Consider the following 22,396-nt stretch of genomic DNA (forward strand, 5'->3'; position numbering starts at 1 on the left):
GTCAGGAGGGCCTTAAATTAATGGAACGTCCAAATTCTGTACCTGCAGTTTTGCCCAGATTGGACAGAAAATATAAGGCTCCGGCGTCTTCCCCGGCCTGTTTGGTGTCACAACCGAAAGCAGATTCGGTTATAACTCGGGCAGCACAGAAAAGATCACGCAATCCTGCTACACCACTCACGTCTCCTCCTGATCAGGAAGGCCGCAAGTTGGACTCTATAGGAAAGAAACTTACAACCATGGCGGCTACTACTGTGAGGGCGGCTAATACTTTGGCTATTTTGGGCCATTACGACTGCCAGATGTGGTCCGAGGTTGCCGCACTGATTCCTCAACTACCTGATGCCATCCGTGCAGAAGCGCAGACCATTATACATGAGGGGGGAGTTAATTTCATCCGAAATTATTGATTGCGCACTCGACATTTCCTCTACGGGTTTCCGTCAATTGGCTGGGGCTGCAGTCTTGAGGCGTCAAGGCTGGTTGAAGTCTACCACCTGCCGCCCCGAGGTACAGGCAAGAGTCCTGGACTTGCCGTACGACGGAGAATTGTTGTTTGGCAAACATGTTGATGATGCCCTTGAGGCGATAAAAAAAGGACACCAGCACTGCAAAGTCTTTAGCTACCCTCCAGTACAAGAAGTGGCCCTTTCGGGGGGCAAGAGGTAGAGGCGGAGGTTCCTCTACTTTTCGTGGATCAGGTCAATATCGTTCGTACAACACCTACAACGATAACCAGAGGGGTTCCTTCCAATCCCAAAATCGACAGTTCAACACCAGACCATACCAACGAAAAACAACATATAGAGGTGGTTCAAACAACAAAAAGCAGTGACCGTTTCACTTCCTTTCTTCTGCCTACTGTAAATCTTGGAGGTCGCATCTCAAAGTACTTATGCAAATGGTCCGAAATCACCTCTGACCAATGGGTCCTGGACGTCCTCTCCAAAGGACATACCCTGGAGTTTACAAAATTCCCTCCCACTCGTCCACCTTCGGGGCCACCCTCTCCCCATCTCAAAGAACTTTTGGCCCAGGTAAAGTTGATGATCAAAAAAGGAGCCATCGAGGTAGTGCCGCAAGGTCAACGCAGCAAGGGGTTCTATTCCCGAGTCTTCTTAGTAAAGAAAAAGTCAGGGGAATGGCGTCCAATTTTGGATTTACGGGCCCTGAACAAATTTATCATTTCGAAAACTTTTCAGATGTTAACTCTGCTTCAAATTCTAATCCAGAAAGACTTTGAAGAGACACTGACAGAGGGCTGTCTGGTTGCGAACCAGATGATTAGCGTGGCGGACGGTGCAGTGCTTTCGGCGCATTCGTATGTTCCAGGTCGTCTTGGTTACGCTTGACAGGCCTCAAACCCGATGCACAGCAACACATCCTAAACCTTTCATTCTGATTCCTCTCTCTTCGGCTCCCACACTGACGATGAGATAAGTAGAATGAAAATCGAGCTGGACACTCTCAAAGCGGTCAGCTTGGAGAAGAAAAGGGAGTTCAAGCGCCGATACAAGACCAACCAGCGCAAGGGGGCTCAACAGAGGGTTCAAACCCCTCATTGGTCCCAGAACAAGAATCGGGGCAAGTCCCAGTTTCGAGGAGGAACTTCTAACCGAGGTAGAGGTGGTCACCAACAGCAGTCCTCCAGCATGGCGAGAGGAGAAAAGTCATGAACAGTGGCTTCCTCCGCCGCCGTTGCCCACTCCAGTGGGAGGAAGTGCTTCTCAACATCTAGCAGAGTGGGCCAGCATCACAGGAGATCGCAGGGTGCTGAATATACTACACAATGGATATGCGCTACGTTTCCGTGCACTTCCACATCAACATGCTGGAGCTACGAGCAGTCCAGCTAGCTCTAAAGGCTCTCCTGCCGGCAATGGAGTCCGATTCGGTCCTGGTCCAAACCGACAATATGACGACCATGTTCTGCCTGAACAAGCAGGGTGGGACTCGGTCCCGTCCTCTCTCCCTGGAGTCACAAGCGATCTGGCACTGGCTGCTCGCCCGGAACCTCTCGGTGGTGGCGGTGCATCTTCCAGGAGAGCTAAATGTCAAGGCAGACTCACTCAGCAGGCACTTCAAAGATCAGTCAGACTGGGTGCTACACGACGAGGTGGTGGCAGATCTTTTCCATCGTTGGGGTCGTCCGGATATAGATTTATTCGCGGACGAAGAAAACCCGAAATGCCACACCTTCGCGTCCAGATTCCACCGTTCAGGGACAAGGGGGAATGCTCTATTGATTTACTGGTCAGGGACATTTACCTACGCCTTTACTCCTCTGCCCCTGATCCCGAAGGTAGTGTCCAAGCTACTCAGATCCAGCATGACCAGGATTCTTATAGCTCCAGACTGGCCAAGGCAGTGGTGGTACCCGGACCTTCATCTGTCGGTACTTCCACACAGGAGACTACCTTGCAGGCCGGACCTGCTGACCAAGATGGGAGGGAGGATTCTTCATACCAACCTTCCCTCACTGAACTTGACAGCATGGCTCCTGAGGTCCTGCAATACGGACTTTTAAAACTGCCCCCTGATTGCATGCATATTTTGAAAGAAGGGAAGAGACACTCCACAAGAACGTCTTACGTGTTTAAATGGAAGAGGTTTTTTTCTGTGGTTTAGAGAGCATCACTTTGATCCTACGAAGGGGCAGGAGGATGCCATTCTCTCTTACCTTCTGTACTTAGCAAGATCTGGTCTAAAGTATGCTTCTATCAGAGTGCATTTATCTGCCATTACAGCGTACGGGAAGTCGCCTAGTCAGCCCTCGTATTTCCAGATGCAGGTGGTCAAGGACTTCTTACAGAGGTTGAAGAAAGTCTATCCCCCTGTACGAAACCCTTCTCCTCCGTGGGAGTTGAACCTGGTGTTATCAAAGTTGATGGGCCCTCCTTTTGAGCCAATCCACAGAGCTTCCTTGCAGCATTTGTCTTGAAAGGCCGCTTTTCTGGTAGCCATTACATCTGCGCACAGAGTAAGCGAGATCCAAGCACTGTGTACCAATGAGCCTTACACGGTTTTCCACCATAACAGAGTAGTCTTGAGGGCGCATCCTTCTTTTCTTCCTAAGGTGGTGTCTGATTTCCATATCAATCAGTCCATTTCCCTGCCATCTTTTTCCCTAATCCAGCGACCCCGGCTGAGCGGTCGCTTCATTCCTTAACCTTAAGAGGGTGCTTTAGTTCTACCTGGATAGTACCAAAGGCATTAGGAAGACAGATAAATTATTTGTCAATTATGGCGCCATGAGAAGTGGCTTCCCAGCCGCTAAGGGATCCATTTCGAGATGAATTGTGTCCTGCATTACCTTAGCTTACCAGCTGGCGAAGAGGCCCTTGCCTTTACCTCCTTAGGCACATTCCACCAGGGGGAAAGCAGCCACTGTTGCTTTCTTACATGACGTCCCTATGTCAGAGATTTGCAAGGCCGCAACCTGGAAATCAGTTCATACTTTTACAAGGCACTACTGCCTAGAATCTGATTCCAGGGCTGATGCTCAAGTAGGCCAGGCCTCCTTGAATCTTTTCGGATAGTGGTTTGCTCTATCCTAGCTCGTTTTTTTCTGAGCTTACTGATCACATTTTTCTGTGTTCTCCTTTGCCCGCTGGGAGATGAGGTGAGGCTCGCTATTCTATTCTAATGCTTGACTATTGATGAGGATCCCCTGGAAGAGAAGGATTAGTTACTTACCTGTAATCCTAGTTTTGCAGCGTGAATCTTTCTGGATTCACTATGCTGTGCATTATTCCGCGGTCTTGTGGTTGGGTCTGGATTCGTAGTCTTTTCTTTCTTTTGTTTTTTTTGTTGTTTTTTTTGTAGCCTAGGTGGGCGTCGGCGTCACACCTCCTTGGGTGCATTTCCGTGACGTCGGCATGCTTCCTGCGGAAGCTCCCACTCTTGGGCGCTATCTTCAGATTCTTTTTTTCCGCGGTCGGGTCTGGATCGTTCCCGTTTGGGCTCCAGACATTTTTGGAGAAAGAAGAAAGAAAAATACTGAAATTGCAAAGAAAAGGCATCTGAAGACTCCAGGGGACTTCATCGACGAGTCAGCAAAGGAGAATTCATCGAGATCTTCGACGAACACGCGTCCAGGGAGGCCCTGGGCGCTCGATGATGGACAACACGCCGTTCAAGTTCTGCCGTAACTGCCACCACAAGTACGCGCAGAAGGACCAGCACCCGGTATGCAACCTTTGTCTACCGGTAAATCACGAAAGCGAGGACTGCAACGCCTGCTCCGCCTTCGCCCCGAAGACCCTTCGTGTGAGAGAGAGACAGAGGGTAGCGCACGCCACCCTGCAGGAGAAGGCCCCGCCTCCGTCCCTCTACGATCTGGGGATGTCTTTCGAGGAAGAGGACAACACTGCCACCGAAGACGACAGCTACACGGTCGTAGAGACCGATTACACGAAGACTTCTGATAAGGTAGGAGACTCTCCGGCCCCCAAGAACCCGAGAGACTGAGTCTCGAAAAAACGGGGGCAAGGCCCCGAAAGCGCCAATGCCAAAAACCCTGGGGTCCGCGAGTACTCACAGGCCCAGCGGATCCTCTGAGAAGGAGTCCCCGGCGCCGAGAGCTGTTGAACAGCAGAAGTCGTCGAAAATCGTCCCCGAAAAGGATCGATCGACGCCGAGGGAGAAGGACCATAAAACACCGACCAGAGACCCAAAATCCGGTTCGACGTCAAACTTCGGCACCCGAAAAGCACGGCGCCGAGCCACCCGCCGAAAAGAGCGGCCGAACCATCAGACGAGGAACACGCGGCCGAGATGGAGAAAAAGAGAAGGCGCCTCGAGGCCGAAATGGAAAACATCTTGCAGCAGAAGAAAGAATTCGACGCAAAGATGAAAACCTTCACGATCCCACACAAGACCAAGCCACCAGTGGTGGAGGTGGTCGAGGAGGAAGACAAGGTCGCCGAGGAACAAGACCCGGACGTCGAGGTGGTCGACGACCAGGAAGAGGACGAGAATACCTACGATAGTTACAACTATGGCGAGGAAGAGGACAGCAGGACGGACGCAGAGTCGGCCCCCTCTGACTTACAGGAGGTGGATTACCTAGATGTCGACACAGACAGCCCGGAGGAGGCGGTCGACACATCCCTCGAGGCCCTCGCCGCCGGACGACATCGGGGCCTACAACTCGGTGATTAGGTCTGCCGCAGCGGCATTCAAACTCAAGCTCGACGAAGAGAAGCAGAAAGCAGACTTCCTTCTAGAGACATTGCTCCCCACATAAACAAGGAGCCAGTACCTGCCAATGCTCGACAGCGTCTTGGCTCAAGGGAAGGAAGCATTCAGGGAGCCCGCAACATGCAAGGCAGTAACTCCCAGAACAGAGAAGAAATACAAACATTCCTCAAAAGACCCACCCTACATTCAGGGGACGGTCTCTGCAGACTCCATTATCACGGCCACAGCAAGGAAGAGGGCTAACGTACCCACTACTTCTGGACCACCACCGGATAAGGAGAGCGAGAGGATGGATCTGGTGGGCAGAAGGATCGAACGGAACGCCGCGACCCACTGGCGCATGGCTAATTCCAACGCCCTGATAAACAGGCACATGTACCAGGAGCTGGGGCAGTTGGTGAAGGACCTGCCCCAGGATGCCAGACAGAAGGCCGAAAGGCTGGTTGAAGAAGGGAAAAACGCTGCAAATTCTTGCCTTAAGACGGCCCTGGATGGAGCAGACACCTCCAGCAGGCTCATGATGATGGGTGTCACTGAAAGAAGACACGCCTGGCTCAGGATTTCAGGTTTCAAACCAGAGGTGCAACACAGCATCCTGAACACACCGTTCAACGGCGACACGCTTTTCGGAACAGTTGATGAGAAGCTCAGTCAACTAAAAAAGGATAACGAAACGGCAAGGTCCATGGGAGCATTGCAGTTCAGAGGCAACAAAAGGGGCACCCCGTCACGGAGGCCTGGCGGGAGAGGTGGAAACCAGCCAGGTACATCACACCAGGCTTTCTAACAAACGCACCAGGCAGACTCGCAGGCTCAGCAGGGTCAGCAGAAGCAGTCCTGGCAATACCAACAAAGAGGCCAGTCCTTTCGAGGGAGAGGAAATGGACGTGAACAGAATAGAAGAGGGGGACAGCAGCCCGCCTCTAAGTGACTTCATAAAACTGTGTGCCCACCCACAGAAAAGATCCCAGGGGGCAGCACGTACAGAGGGGTCAAGACAAGCTACACATCTACGACCAACACCAGTGGGAGGAAGATTAAGATTTTACCTCTAAGAATGGAGAGAAATCACATCAGACAAATGGATCCTCAACATCATCCAATTCGGATACTGCATAGAGTTGGAGGGGAGGCCAACAAGCAGAAAACCAAAAAGAAAACCACAAGCAAGCAGCTAGAGTGTCTTCAGGAAGAAGCAAAGGAACTCCTGCGGAAGCAGGCCATAGAACGGGTACCCTTCAAGGAAAGAAACAAAGGAATATACTCAACGTACTTCCTGGTACCAAAAGTAGACGAGACAATGAGACCCATTCTGGACCTAAGGTTCCTGCACAAATTCATAAGAACGCAAAAATTCAAAATGACCTCCCTGCAAGAGGTGCTCCCGCAATTGCAGATCGGCGACTTCATGGTCACGATAGACCTCAAGGGCGCCTACCTGCACATCCCAATGAACAGAAAGCACAAGCATATGCTCAGGTTCACCATCGGAGAAAGCCACTACCAGTTCACGACACTAGCCTTCGGGCTAAAATCAGCACCAAGGGTCTTCACAAAGTGCCTCGCAGCAGTCGCAGCGCACCTACGAAGGCAGGGAATACACGTATACCCCTACCTGGACGACTGGCTGGTGAAAGCAAACTCCTACCAGAAATGCAAGCAGCACGCACACAGTGACGAGCACGCTCATAAGTCTGGGGTTCTCAATCCATTGGAAGAAATCATCAATGGAGCCGGAACAAGTGAAGATCTTCCTGGGAGCACAGATCAACACCTTACAGGGCAAGGTGTTCCCCAGCAAGAAGAGGGCGCTGGTGAAGGAAACTCGCCTCTACCGGAAGGGACAAGCTCGAACAGTGAGGACTGCGAGCAAGATCATGGGGATGATGGCATCTTGCATCCACCTGGTACCGAATGTACGTCTCCAAATGAGACCCTTTCAAGAATGGCTACAGGAGCAATGGTCACAAGCTACAGGCAGTTGGGAGGATCTAGTGGTTGTAACGCACGCAGTGCAGAAGATGGCATGGTGGACCATGGAGAACATAACAAGGGGAAAGCCTCTAACGCCCCCAACGCCAACAGTGACCATCACCACAGACGCATCCCTGAAGGGATGGGGCGCTCACATGGAGGAGCTCAAGGTGAGGGGACTGTGCACGCCAGCAGATGCGACAAAGCACATCAATTACCTAGAATTGAAGACAATCTTCCTTGCACTGAAAGCTTTCCAAACAAGACTGTACAAGCACAAGGTGTTGCTACAAGCACAAGGTGTTGCTACAAGCACAAGGTGTTGCTACAAGCACAAGGTGTTGCTACAAGCACAAGGTGTTGCTACAAACGGACAACACCACCGCGATGTTCTACATCAACAAGCAGGGGGGCACACAGTCAGCCCCGCTTTCAACGCTGGCGCAGGAGATATGGAGATGGGCCATCCCTCTCAAGATAGACCTGCTAGCCATACACCTACCAGGGAAGGACAACATACAAGCAGATTGGCTCAGCAGACAGACATCGACATCCCACGAGTGGGAGATCAATGCTCAAGAGACAAGTGGCTGTTCGACAGATGGGGAACACCATCAGTGGACCTGTTTGCCACACGCCGGAATGCAAAATGCCAAAACTTCGCATCCAGACAGCCCGAGGAGGGGGTCACTGGGGAATGCCCTATGGATAGATTGGTCCGGGACATTTGCTTACGCCTTTCCCCCGATACCACTGATGCAGAGAGTGCTGAGCAAGTGCAGAGCGAGCAACATGACCCTGATACTGGTCGCGCCACAGTGGGCCAGGCAGACATGGTACTCGCAGATCATGGAGATGAATGTGCACCCCACAGATTCGGCAAGAGAAAAGACCTCTACTCCATGCAGAACGGAGAGGTGCTACACCCAGAGCCAGAGAGCCTGAGCCTAGTAGCGTGGCTCCTGAGGACATAGAGTTCGCACATTTGAGACTGCCAGAAAGCACCCTGAGGGTCCTTCGGGAGGCGCGGAGGCCCAGCACTCAGAAGTGCTACGTTGCGAAATGGAAAAGATTCACAATGTGGTGCAGAAAAGAAAGACTTCACACTAAAATGAAGGACTCCACAGTGCTAAAGTACCTGACACACTTGCTGGAGAAGAACCTTAGCTCATCCTCTTGGAGAGTTCACTTGGCAGCGATAGTCGCCTACACAAGGGGAGAAACGTGCAGGAGTTTCTTCACATCACAGGTGGTGAAGAGATTCCTAGAAGGAGGGAAAAGGATCGCACCACCCAAGCGGGTGCCGCCACCTGCATGGAACTTGAACATAGTCCTAACGGAACTCATGAAAGAGCCCTTTGAACCACTTCACAAGGTCTCCCTAAAGATGCTAACTATTAAAACCGCTTTCCTGGTTGCAATAACATCCTTACGCAGAGTAAGCGAGCTTCAGGCGCTGACGCTACAAGAACCCTACTTACAAATACACAATGATAGGGTTGTGATGAGGACTGACCCACACTTCATGCTGAAGGTGGTATCCAAATTCCACATGAACCAGTCTATACAGATACCGAGTTTTTTCCAAAAACCAACAACTAGCGCAGAGCGAGCTCTGCACACCCTGTACGCCAGAAGGGCAGTCATGCACTACATTGAGAGGACGAAGGGACACAGGAAAACAAAACAGTTCTTTGTGTCATTCGCCAACAGTTTCATGGGAAAGGCAGTAACCAAAAAGACTATTGCACGATGGATCGCACAGACAATTCAACTCTGCCACAAACGTGCAGGACAAGAGCTAGCAAGAGGGGACACGTGCCCACTCCACTAGGAAAAAAAATGTGCTACAATAGCTTTCCTGGCTAACACACCCATACAGGACATATGCCTGGCAGCAACATGGGCTTCGACTCCACTAGGAAAAAAAATGTGCTACAATAGCTTTCCTGGCTAACACACCCATACAGGACATATGCCTGGCAGCAACATGGGCTTCGGTGCACACGTTCACGAAGCACTACTGTGTGGATATACAGATGGACAAGGAAGCACAAGTCTGACAAAAGGTGCTCCAGCACATATTCAATAACCAACGCTCATCTTCCACCTAGCCGCCACAGAGATGAGAAACCGCTACAAAATCTATGCACAGCATAGTGAATCCAGAAAGATTCACGCTGCAAAATGAATGGTTTTCTTACCTGTCGGTGTAGTTTTGCAGCTTGAAGAGCTTTCTGGATTCACTAGCGTACCCACCCACCTCCGCCAGAAAGATGAGGCTGGAGAGAGAAGAGGTGGATATACAAAAAAAATAAAGTTTTTAAAAAAGAACTTATAAGTACAAAGCGGTAAAATATCACCTAAATAGAACATTGCCATTACTTCGGAAACGAAAGAAACACGGAAAAAAAGAACCCGAAGATGGCGCCCAAGAGTGTGAGCTTCCGCAGGAAGCATGCCGACGTCACCGGAAATGCACCCAAGGAGGTGTGACGCCGACGCCCACCTGGGCTACAAAAAAAAAACACAAAGAAAAGACTACGAATCCGGACCCAACCACAAGACCTCGGAATAATGCACAGCATAGTGAATCCAGAAAGATCTTCAAGCTGCAAAACTACACCGACAGGTAAGAAAACTATTCGTTCTCTTTCAGGGGTATCCTCATCAAAGTCATAAGCAACCCTCCCGCCTCCCCGGGCAAAGGACTATTTTCATTTGGAGAAATTATTAACCTCCTTGTTCCATGGTTTTTTCAGTCTCCGCAAAGAACTGACCTAACTGTCATCCCTGAGGCATGCTGGGAAGCTGGGGGTCATGAGTGCCTTAAAGGCACGGTGTCAGTTTATTGCTATGCAGCTACAGGTTAGCTGTTAAGTCTTTTTAGACTGTGTATTCGCAGTGCAGCCTGGGAGCTTTCTATGCTTTCAGTGTTCTATGAGAATTTTTTACTGCTTTCTAAGCATTAAAACAGTTACTAAACAAACTTTGTTGTTTCTCATGTTTCTAATGCATGTCATTCATGTTTGGTGGAAATTCTTTACAGCATGATTCAGCTCTGATTTTTATTAGACTGCGATTGCTTGTGTGTGTTTATATATGTGTATATGTATATGTGTGTGTGTGTGTGTGTGTGTGTATATATGTATATATGTATATATGTGTATATATATATATATATATATATATATATATATACGTGTGTGTGTGTATATATATATGTGTGTGGTGCACATATAATAGTGTTTCCGGGGTCCCGCGCATGTGCGGGAATATTCTAATGCTTATGACTTTGATGAGGATACCCCTGGAAGAGAACTAGGATTACAGTTCAGTAACTAATCCTACTGGCTTCTCTCCTGATAACAGGTGAGTATTTTCGAATTCGGACTCTGTCTGATTTTATATGAATATTTTCAGTTTTCAAAACTTCACACTTGAAAATTTTTTGAGTCAAAATGGGTCAATGTTATCCAATGGCAGGTAAGTGAATTACCGGCCTCCAGGTGAGTACTTGGTTGGTGAAGGTAAGGTTCTGGGCACACTCAGGGGTCCCCCAGGCTCAGGTAGGTACAGTTAGTACACCCTCAGCGGCACAGGGGCGGCCGGTTGCAGAGGTAGTTAGGCCCAATGTTAGTCAATGAGAGGCAGGGGGCCTTCGGTTGGTGGCGGCTGGGTAGCAGGCCACGCGGCTGTGGGAGCTGGGCTCCTGGTCACTTGCTCAGGGCGGGGGGGGGGGAGTAGATTAGGACAGAGGTCACAGCCAGCGGTGCTGGGTGCAGGGTGCTTTTGAGCCATCGGGCGCTCAATGTTATCCAATGAGGATCTTGACAAAGGCTGCAGGCTCTGGGACGGTGACTCTCCGGGGGCGACCAGCACTTCGAGAGGTAAGTTGGTATGTTGGAGCACAGGTAGGTACCCCAAAGGGAGGCACGGGCTGCAGGGCGCCGGGTGTCTTTGGGTGTCGGAAAAGCTTACCCTCGGCTGGTCGCGGTCGGGGTGGCCCCTGGTTCGGAGTCTGCTGGCATCGTCTGGTTCCTCGGGGAGGGTCTTTGGGCACTGGACTTCGGGTCCCATTTGCCGGGGGGACGTCCTCGTGGTCTTGGTTTGGGTCGTCCTGGCTCGGCCTCGGCTGGTGCTGAGTGGGCTGGTCCGGAGCTTCCTGGTGGGAACCAGGTGGGTTGTTGCAGCAGAGCCTCTGCTGATGGGAGTCCCAATCTTCGAGAGGGTCAAGGCAGGCAGGTCCTCTGGGTGTCCCAAGGTTGCTGTCCGCGGAGGTCGCTGGGATTATGTTCCAGGATCAACAGGCCGGCAGGGCTGGGGCCAAGTCAGTTGTTGTTGTCCTGTTAGCAGCTGCACGGCGGGTCTTGTTTTTTTTTTTTGTTTTTTTTTTGCAGAGTTTTTACACAGCGTGAACTAGACCGGAACCGAATCAGGTATCAGAGGGCTTTGGTATCGGGATCTTAGGAAGGAAGGTTCAGGGAGCCCCTAAATACTGAATTTAGGGGCATTACAGGTAGGGCAAGGGCAGGGACCAATGGGTCCCTGTCCTGGGGTGAGTACACCCCCTAGCCTGCTCCTTTCCTGTGGGAGGGGGGGCAGTAGCCTAGCTGTGATTAGGCAGGACTCCCCATCTACAAGATGGCCGGGGTCGTGCTTCACCTAGTCTCTGTGAGAAGTTGGCCTGATATGCAGTGCTCACTATTCTAGTGATCACTATGTATCAGTCCAAACAACCCTTATTGATGATTGATTGTAAGTCAACCTTATAGACCAGCTATCCTAGTAGCATGGATACGAGCAGTCTAAGGCTAAGACTCTAGAGGGCGTGTTAAGCCAGCTGTTTTACCATCACATTACCCCTTGAACACCCAGTGAAAGGACACCACACAAGTGTTATGAAAATAAACAGGTATTTATTTATAACAAGTCTACCCTGAACTCTTTATGAGTCAGGGAGCTAAGCACATAACAAAACTCTTACGAAAATACTTTAAGTCGCACAATTTACACAGATGGCCTAGGGGCACAAAAAACCATATACTCAGTAAGTGGAATGCAAACTTGCTAGCAGGTAAGTAGTACTTTTCTAGACTTAGGAATCGCTAGGCCTACAATTCTAAACACTGGGATTAGATACAGGAGGCCTGTGGACGTCGTGTGCAGAGTGGGAACTCTCACGCGTAAGGCGGGAAAAAGTCTATGGAGGCTAGCAGTTACAAAGTTACTGTTCTCGGGCGAACCCGACTAGGTGGGTCGAAAACGGGAGTGGATCCGAACACTTAGGGTGTTGGACTATGCTGGAGCACCGGAGTACTCAGGTTACCTAGCCCAGGGGCTGCGGCTGCATAGGGTTGAAGTTGCGTCGGAAACCCTCGTTGAAGATCCAGGAGCCTGAAGAAAGAGTTGCTGGCAGGCGGCCAGTGAAGAAAGTTCGGAGTGATCCAAGCCTGGATCAGGGAAGAAGAAACCTGTAAGCAGAGGGGACCAAGTTCTGAATCACTAGCCAGTGATCTGAGTGGGCACCAGGATGGCACCGGATGAAGTCACCTCAGCCAAGTGAGTGGGCGCTGCTGGGCTCTGCAGTCTCTCGGACCAGGAGGCGTTGTCGGCGACCAGGATGGAGGTGCAAGCTGTCCCACGAAGGTACTTGCTGTCGACGTCGCTGGACCCAGGATTGGGCAACAAGTCTTGGCAAATGCAAGGCCCACGAGGTGGACCTAAAATGGCGTCTTGAGGGGACCAGGAGGGTCCAGGGTGCTCCTCTTTTGGAGGGGAGCAAGGGCTAGTTTGGAGCAACCAGACCAGCAGTGGTTGTCGTCGTGGAGCGTCGTGAGAGGGCCACTAGCCAACGGGCGAGCGACCTGGAAAACGCGGTTGGCAGCAAAGAGCAGAAGGGCCCCACGCAGATCTCGTGGATGCAGGGGGGCTGAACTTTGGTGCTGGAGCTGCTCAGGGTCGGGGCTTCTCTTACCCCAAAGCACTCAGTCGAGGGTCACTCGGGAGTCGTGCTGGACAAGCGTCGTGCAGTTCTGAAGATGGCCGGTCCCTCGAGGTCTCGTCACACCCACGGATCACAGCTGGGCTGATGATGTAGGTTGAGGTCAGAGGTGCCAGGGAAGCCGGTTCTCGTCGTGCTGGAGCAGTCTTGATCCGAAGGAGAGACTGGCAACAAACCGCGATGCTTGGTTGGTGCCTGCTGCTGCAGGGTGACTACTCCTTAGTCACAAGGGAGAAATCTTGAGAAGAGTCTTGAGTTCCTTCTTGTAGAAAGTAGTTTCAGGATTCAAAGATGATCTGATTTGGAAGGGGGCCAGTTCCTACCTTTATCCTGCAAAAAGGGGCTGGCACGCGACTAAGTCCTGCCCTATGGGTGGGACTAGGAGGGGGCTGGTTACACCCCTCTCCTTTGGCGGGCTTTCCCCAGATCAGGGGCTGGAGTGCCCCTGGAACTGGTTCCAGCCGGCCTATGCACAGTGAGCACCGGGGTGCCACTTGCAGTCACCTTCCTCTAAAGCCCTGCCTACCTAGAATACACAAAATCCTGTCTGGGACGGTGCTGGCACCGCCCCTGGCAGGAAACCCTTCGTCCTTGCCTCCTGGGCTGGGAGGACTCCCAGCAGCAGGAGGGCAGACTTGTGTCTCGGTGGCAGCATCCATTTTGTGGAGCTGAGGATATGTCTGACTTTAACCGGGGTTACAGGTTACATACATGTAGTGTCCCTCTAGAAGGGTGGAATGCTAACCCCGTCGCCAGAATTGGCGAGGGGTTAGTATTCCAATTCGTATGACACCTTACTCGACATGTTTTGATAAAGCGATAGTTGGCATATAACCGCGAGGATTATAATGCACTTAAGAGTATATGGTATGCGATATCATGGAAACGGCTAAGGGATGGATCCCGAAAGCCGCAGACAGGCTCAGCTCATGCCAGAGCACTATCTCACGATTCCAAGCACTCTGCCTTCAGGATTGTCAAGGCCTGCCATAGGAGTGACTGATAGGAGATCTGTGTGTCCATTTTAGGGTTAGATATAGGTATACTATATCTAAAGCAAAGGGTGATTACACCACCTTGCCCCAGCTGTCGTGCAGCCAGTTGTGTCAGATTTGGATGGCCAGCCAGGGGTTGCATAATACATGCTGCAGCCCCTGGTAGGCCCTGGGTACACCTATGCCCTGGGTACCTAAGGTACACTGTACAGGGACTGATAAGGTGACTCAGTATCCAATTAGATATGTACCTAGGGTACATGGAATCCATTTTACAGAGAGAGCAGTAGGCCTGGGGTCCTGAATAGCAGGGCCCCAGGTCAACTAAGTCAGAAAACCAGCAAAACACCAGGCAAAAAGTTGGGGGCAACCATAGTCAGGGATCTACCGTCCTACAGTCTCCTCCACCTGAGGGGTGGAGTTGGCACAGGTTGGCACCCCCCCCCCCCTTCCTGATGTAGTATTTCCCGCCAGTCTTCCTGCCAGGGTGGGGGTAGGCCTGGTGGGGGGCTGGTTGCTGGGTACAGCAAATGGTCTTGGGAAGCTCTCAGAGGCGCTATGCCTTTAAAGCTTCCCACTGTCCATCCTGGCGGAGGAGACCTAGCACCTCGCCCAGGATGTGCTTCGTTGCAGACCCAGTAGAGCGGGGGGCTCTCCACCCAGGGGTCTAGCAACATGTTTGCTGTGTGGCAGCCACTCAGTCCAGACGTGGAGTGTCAGTTCGGGTTTCTGGAGGGCATCTCTAAGATGCCCTCTCGTGCATTTTACATTAAATCCCACACTGGCATCAGTGCGGCTTTAATGTGCTGAGAAGTTTGGTTACAAACTTGTCAGTCTTCAATGAAGCCATTATGGTGCTCTGGAGTTCGTAAATGACAACCTCCCAGCACCATATACTCTTAAATGGCAACACAGCACTTACAGTGCCCAGGAATGGCCCTGAGTACTGTAGGGGCACAGGGATCATGCACCTGGGCCCTCAACTCTGGCATAGGGCACCCAGCTAGAGGGGTGACTGAAGTATGCCAGGGCAGTGGTTTCTGTGGGCATGGCACACGGGGATGTGTGCCATGTCTACTCTTGCTCTAGTTCTGTACTTGGGCACTCAGCCTGCAAAGGCAGTGTGGGTGCCAGGGTACAGGTCCCCTGAGGGTGGCACAATAAGTGCTGCAGCCCTCAGAGGTAATGTAGAGTACTTATATAGGGCACTTCTACCCGGAGGCCTCGTAGCACTGTATTCATACCGCTGTGGAACCCATCCTGGCTTTTCCTGTGAAATGTCCACTCCTGGACACCCCCAAGGTGAAGCCAGGCATCCACAGCGCTGCTGGGGCCGATGTGGAGATTAAGCAAGCTATTGCCCAGAGTCAGAGTGGGACCCATGATTAGACTAGGCACCGAGGCGAGAATTATCAGGTCCAGGGAAATTGAGTCCAAGAGCCGCCGAGGTGGGAATTGAACCCTGGTCCTGGGCCAGACCTCTGCATCAGGGTCTGCCGCTCTAACCATTGAGCCACGCTTTTCCACTTCTTCAGGTCTTCTCTGGTCACCATGCCCTGGGTACCATGGGTACCATTTACTAGGGGCTGACAGGTGGCCAGAGATGCCAATTGGGTGTTCTGTTTCAGCATAGCTTTTCTTTGTAGGGAAGGAATACAGGCCCTGGGTACCCGGTTGGCAGGGACCCAGGGCACACTCAGTCAAAGTACATCAGCAGTTCAGAAAAAAGTGGGGGCATACCAAGGCAAGAAAGATGGCACTTTCTCACATCTCCTAACCAACCTTTATTTTTTCAGCTTTAGGATTTCCTACAGGGGCTTAAGTTTTACCCTCCTGTGAGACCTCCCCCTCCACCTTGGGAGTTGAATTTGGTATTGTCCAAGCTGATGGGCCCATCCATAAAGCATCTCTGCAACACCTGTCATGGAAAGTGGTGTTCTTGGTGGCAATCACTTCTGCGTGCAGAGTTAGCGAAGTTCAGGCTTTGTAATCTAAAGAGCCCTATACAGTTTTCCACCATAATAGTGGTTATGCAAACCCACCCTTCCTTTCTACCTAAGGTTGTCTCTTCCAGGGTAATTCTCATCAGTCATAAGCAACCCTCCCACCTCCACAGACAGGAACTTACAGCTCTCAACAAATACTTAACCCAGGATTCTTAATCACTGTAAAAAATGACCTGACCTAACTCACCTGTGAGGCATGATGGGCATTTGCAGATATATGCGTACAAACTCTTACATATATAAAACTTTTTTAGTGCTCCGGGGAATTTTCAGCCTTTTGAACAAATGCATGACTTTTTATCAACTTATCTAATCGGCTTCCCTCTTTATTCCACTAGTCTGAAACACCAGTTCAAAAAACCCAATATACGTAGGATAGTAGGAGTTTACTCGTATGTAACTAAGAATATTAGAAAAATATTATTGGATGTGCTGCTCAAGCGAGAGGACTGTGCAAACAATCAAATTAAGGTACTGGCAAGTTCTTGAATGTGAGGCCTAAATCATTCTCCATTGGGTTGGTATTGGGCAATGGAAATGTTAACCAGATTTAACTGCCCATTTATCAAGTACTTCTCTCTGGTTGTTAAATCTAGTAAGTGGTGTGCTGGTGGACCGACACTAGCAAGTGTCTTTGTATTTACACATGGTCCTCATGAGTACAGTAGAAATTACTCATTTGCGCTATGAAATAGATTATCTTGCTGAATGGAGTTTCTGCTAATCAACAGCAGTATGGATTCAAATATTAAGTGAACATAAAGTTGCACCAGCTAGACTGATTGCCTAGAGAATTCAAAGCATGCGAATCCATAAATGTATCTTTTATTGGTTTAATGCTCAGTATATATTTTGTGCCAATTGTGTAGTGACTTGTGTATTTTTCTTTTAGAACATCGTTATATTGAACTTTTTCTGAATTCAACTGCTGGTGGAGGTGCTGGAATGGGAGCTGGAATGGGAGCAATTGGTTATGGCCGAGATGGAATGGGTAAGTAGTAGAAATTTAAGTCCACTCTGGCATCTGCACACAAATCTCTTTAGTGTTGATGAATGACTTAGTATTTAATTGGGCACCTTCATTTGCCATAAAGCATATTCCCTACTACTTGCACAATCTCAGAACATGCATAAAATATCTGTTTAGCAAGAACTCGGTTTAACACAAGTTCCTCACAGTGTGAATACTCCAAAGTGAGACTTGATCTAGAGCCTTTTATATGTACAGTACCTTTCTGCATTGGTTGTTGACACTGTGGGGCCCTAATTTGTACTCGTCACAGCTACCATATCTGTACCACCTCAACCTGCTGACTTCCATTCTCTCGTAGGGGATTTCCATGATCGTCATAAGCGTTTAATAGTCCGTACTCCCCCCTATATGCTGGGACCCTGGAGTACTTTAGCCCATATACCTTAAGTATTGAAATTTGCCTTTCTTCGGGAAGGCCTTGAAAAATCACTTAGTCATAATGCAGCCAAGTACTAGGCTACAGTGGCCCGAATTCTTAGAGTGGCCAAAGAACAGGTTGCAATGAAATACGTGCCCAGTGTGAGAAAGTGCCCTTTTTCTGCATGGTTGCCCCCACTTTTTGCTGAATTGCTGATGTGCTTTGACTAAGTGTACCCTGGGCTCCTGCTAAGCAGGTACCCAGGGCCTATGTTCTTTACCTAAAACTGCATTGAAGCCTAAACCCAATTGGCATCAGGTCAGCCCCATGTAAATTGTACCACAGGTATCTAGGGCACTGTGACCAGAGAAGGCCTCCAAGGGCTGCAGCATTTTTTGGGGCTTCCTTAGAGTTCCTGTACCATTACACTCTCACTGCCTTTGCAGGCTGCGTGTTTTGGTGTAGAACAGAGTGAAGATTCGACATGGCACACAGATGTGTGCCATGTCGAATCTTCACTCTACAAACCACTGCCCTGGCATAGGTCAGTCACCCCTCTAGCTGGTTGCACTATACCAGTGGTGAGGGTACAGGTGCATAACCCCTGTACCCCTACAGTGTCTTAAGTCCATTCTTAGACCTTGTAAGTGCAGTGCTGCCATTAAGAGTATGTGGTGCTGGGAGTATGTCATTACGAACTCCAAAACACCATAATGGCTACACTGAACACTGAGAAGAGAAGTTGGGTCTCAAACGTCTCAGCAAATTAAACCCATACTGATGCCAGTGTTGGATTTATTGAAAAATGCACACAGAGGGCATCTTAGAGATGCCCCCTGAAAACTAACCTACCACTAGTGTCCAGGCTGAGTGGCTGCTTTCAGCTGCCAACACCAGCCATGTTTCTGGACCCCTGGGTCGAGAGCCTGCTGCTCTCTGGGGCCTGAAACCATGCGCGTCCTGGAAGAAGGTGCCAAGCCCCCCCCCCCCCAACCCCACAAGATGGGCTGGGTTCACGAAGGGGAAGCATGAAACTCCTGCCTCCTTTGTGAGCTTCCCCGGGCAACTTGCTGCTCTCGGCAACTGGTCCCCTCTGGTTCTGACCCCCACTTTGGGCGGGAGAACCGGCAGGAAAAACAAATGAGGAAGAGAGGGGTACCCACCTCTGCCAACTCCACCCTTCAGGTGGGGAAGGCGAAGGGAAGCACAACTCTGTCCACACCATCTTGAAGATGAGGGGGAGGGACTCCGCCAACCAGGGACAGGCTCATGCCCCCCTTTCACTGGAGGGTGGCGTAATAGGGTGTTGTGAGAAAGTGGCTCTATATATACTGGACCAAAGTAAGGTACAGCCAGAGGTTAAAGTCAGGTGTGACCTTACTCTCTTGGGGTAGATTGGTCGAGCAGTAAGGAAGTACCAGAGGACAGTGTAAAGCATTTGTTGTGCCCACTCAGTCAGCAAAAGGTTTCACACACTCAACTGAACTCAAGGCCAATTGTTTTTTAGATCAAAAGATATCATTTTATTTTTAGAACCAACAGGTATCAAAATCTACTTTTCTCAATATGAGTGATCTCAGGTAGTTACTTTGCAGAAAGGCAATAAACTTTGTAAACACAATAGGTACAGTGGTTGCAATAGGCAACACAATTCTAAACACAATTTGACATTGAGCTCAATGGGTTTTTCTACATAAATGCAGTCGATTACTTTTGTAACTCCAGGACTGGATCCTAGATTCAGTCCTGGGGTCTAAGCTGAAAACAGTTTAGGAAAAACATTTTGGTTATTGCAATGATTTTTAAAGAATATAAAGGTATTAAAGTCGACAAACTTTTCAGTGAAAAACTAGCAATGTTATCCTATTGAAAGAAATTCGAGTCACAGGCAAAGTAGGTTCTCCAGTATTAGGATGTCTTTCATAGATTCACATGCCTGAATCATTCCCCGTCGTCTGAGTGGGAGTCCCACGGTATATAAAAAGCAGTAAAATGCAATAATATCCTTAGAAAAACTTGGTAATAACCAACCAGGAAGTAAAGTAGCCCAAGCTACAAGAGTAAAAACTTCCACACATGACTATCCTAGTCATTTTGTATAGACCAAACTGCAGCCAATCAGGCGACCGCACCCACTAGAATGTTCTCCCCAGAGGCTCAGGCTCTCAGATTTTCTACTGCACGTCGTGTGAAGGGAGTCTCCCTGAGCTCTGCTCAGTTCTTCAATTTTCTTCATTTTTCTTCAATTCTTTCTTCATAATATCAGTTTTGTAATGTCTTACGAGAAGTCTACCTTCAGACCCTGCGTCACTTGTGGGAAGCTGAGACCCTTCCCTGTGAACCCTCATGAAGAGTATTTGGACCAGCACTCTGCCAGTCACTGACATGGTAGGAGGCGAAGGGGTTGTTCTTGTGCTTAGACCAGAGGTTTTCAAACTTTTGTAGGTCGAGCCCCCCAGCTGATTTTTTTTTTTAGATGTTGGACCCCCCCCCCCCCACCACCACCACCACCTGACAGAAATTTCTGGACTCGACCGCCACTCGCACATTCCGGGCATATTCAGCGAATAACATTCCATACAATAAGAGTGCTTAGTAAACTGCAGGTTTGTGAGTAGGTGGGTGTGGTGAAATGACAGAGGCTTATTACACAGCTCAAAACACCACTTTCCAAGATAAAATGTGTGCAAATTGTTTTTACTAGGATGCTTTGTTTTATATATGACATGGATTGATAATAACACCACCAACATTAATGTGACGGGAGTGCCTGTTTTTCAGAGACTGTCAATCTGTGGATGGATTTTTGCTACTGCCATCCTCAGGTTGTGCTCCACATCCAGTCTTGAACGGTACTTCGTCTTTAATACCGCAAGTGCTCAGAACCCAATCTCGCATAAATGGGGCTAGCTGAAAGGCAAGAGTTTTGATAGCAGTTTCTCCCAAAGCTGAATATTCTGCAGACATTTTCAGCCAAGACAGGGACTGTAAGGGAGACAGTGTTGTCAGATGTTTCGAGAACTCCCAAGCTCAGAGCTGGAACACGAGAAACAAATCTTCTCTAGAAATCATTAACAAACGTTTTAGGCAGAATTATAATGGGACAAAATGCCCACCAACCAGTTATGGATCCGAAGACAGTTGAAAGTCCACAGAGAAGGTGCTGAACAAACACCTCACTGAGAATTCCTTAGTGGTACGATAAGTTGCTTGCCTGAAGTAGTAGTGGTTTGGGACACGTCAGGCTTATGTTTAAAAAAAATAGACTAATAATAAATTAATGATGTTGCCTAGTTTACTTAAGAGTAATGTTGTCTGACACACTTTGTGATGGTAGGGACATGTGGGTGCCCTGGACCAAAACTATTTTGGGGGCCCCTGTTCAGTACAGTTTTGAGTTTAAATGATTTATTTTCAGCTCTACCATACCCTATTTAGCCAGGCTACGAACGGTGCACAGGCACTGTAGTCGAAATTCTAAAATCGTTTACTGTTAATATTCAGAAGTGTCTCGATCAAGGGATGCCTGGAAGACTGCATTGTAGTGCATTTAGATGTCTCCTTTTGTAATTTAGGACGAAAACCTTAATGGGGCACAACATGCCCATACTTGTGTACAGGGGTGAGTGAGGCGACCATATGAAATTGGGGGCGCATGTTGGTGCAGAGTGGGACGAATGAATGTATAGTTAGTGGTGGGCTTATTGGAGTGAGATTGCAGATTGAACAGTGAGGGGGATAGGTGAGTGAAGTGTCACGAGTGCAGGTTGAGTAGTGTGCTCGTGTGACTGCAGGCTGGGTGAAAAGCGCAAGTGCATTGTGAGTGTAGAGTGATCACTGTGAGTGGAGGGTAAGTGGGTGAATGGTGTGAAAACATGTGATCATTGTGAGTGCAGGGTGAGCGGGTGAATGGTGTGAGTGCATTGTGATCGCTGTGAGTGGGAGGGTAAGTGGGTGAATATTGTGAGTGCATCGGGGTCAGTGTGAGTGCTGGGTGAGATTGAAAGTGAAGGGCGAGAATGAGGAGTGAGTGGTCTGAATGCAGGGTGCATTCCCAGACACTTGAAGTAACTCAGCATATTATTGATGGCAGCATAGGGTTTCAAATGTGTTAAACTATTGATATTGTGGCAGTAACCAGGAAGCAGGGTGGAGGAAATAAATGATGTGTTGATCCCTCAACAAACTTCCAGTCTCATGATTACGGTTGTCAGCTCATTATTTTGATGTCACAGATGGTATAAAAATAAGCAGTCACCTAAAGCTGTATTTTCAGCACTTGTCTGTGCATTCTTTGAACAGCAAATATAAATAGAAAGAACTTTTAATTGTTTTCTAGAGCTGCATGAATGATCCATGACTGATAATAAAAGGGTACAAAGATAGAAAAGGCACATTACAAATGAATCAACAAAAAGGGGGGACCGGGAGCTCGTTAACATTACGAATGAATATATAATTCTTTATAATCATATTTAGCAATTTGAAAGCTGTTTAAACACATGGCTGGCTGGCATTTTGCGCGCCTGCCTGTGTAATTTTAAAATAAACTTTCAGGGACGTTTTAAGGATTTTGGGGCCCGTGGGCCAAATGTAATTTGGGGCCCCTGTTCGGACCAGCTTTGATTTTATGATCTAGTCTCTGCTCTTTCATGCCTTTGGTCAAATACTAAATGTGTGTACATCGGATATTCAGGGATAGTGATGTGTGTTTTCAGTATGTTACACAACAGCAGTTCACTAATATTACTGTAAATAATCTGTCACCACCTTCTATTTCTCATATGTTAGGTCATGTATTGATCTAAAATAAACTTTTTATAT

The 22,396-nt window shown here is 49.1% G+C and overlaps 1 protein-coding gene across 2 annotated transcripts in view; it reads left to right on the top strand.

The window, feature by feature from the left end:
• HNRNPH3 (heterogeneous nuclear ribonucleoprotein H3) overlaps positions 1–22,396 on the top strand; it is a 187,084-nt gene that overhangs the window by 70,306 nt on the left and 94,382 nt on the right. For both annotated transcript variants that reach the window (XM_078643206.1, XM_078643207.1), the window contains one exon: positions 17,074–17,172. In XM_078643206.1, coding sequence (XP_078499332.1) covers positions 17,074–17,172 — 99 coding nt within the window. The remainder of the gene's footprint in view (positions 1–17,073; positions 17,173–22,396) is intronic.

The sequence above is a fragment of the Lissotriton helveticus genome, chromosome 5_1 (assembly GCF_964261635.1).
Source record: "Lissotriton helveticus chromosome 5_1, aLisHel1.1, whole genome shotgun sequence".
NCBI classification, from domain to species: Eukaryota; Metazoa; Chordata; class Amphibia; order Caudata; family Salamandridae; genus Lissotriton; species Lissotriton helveticus.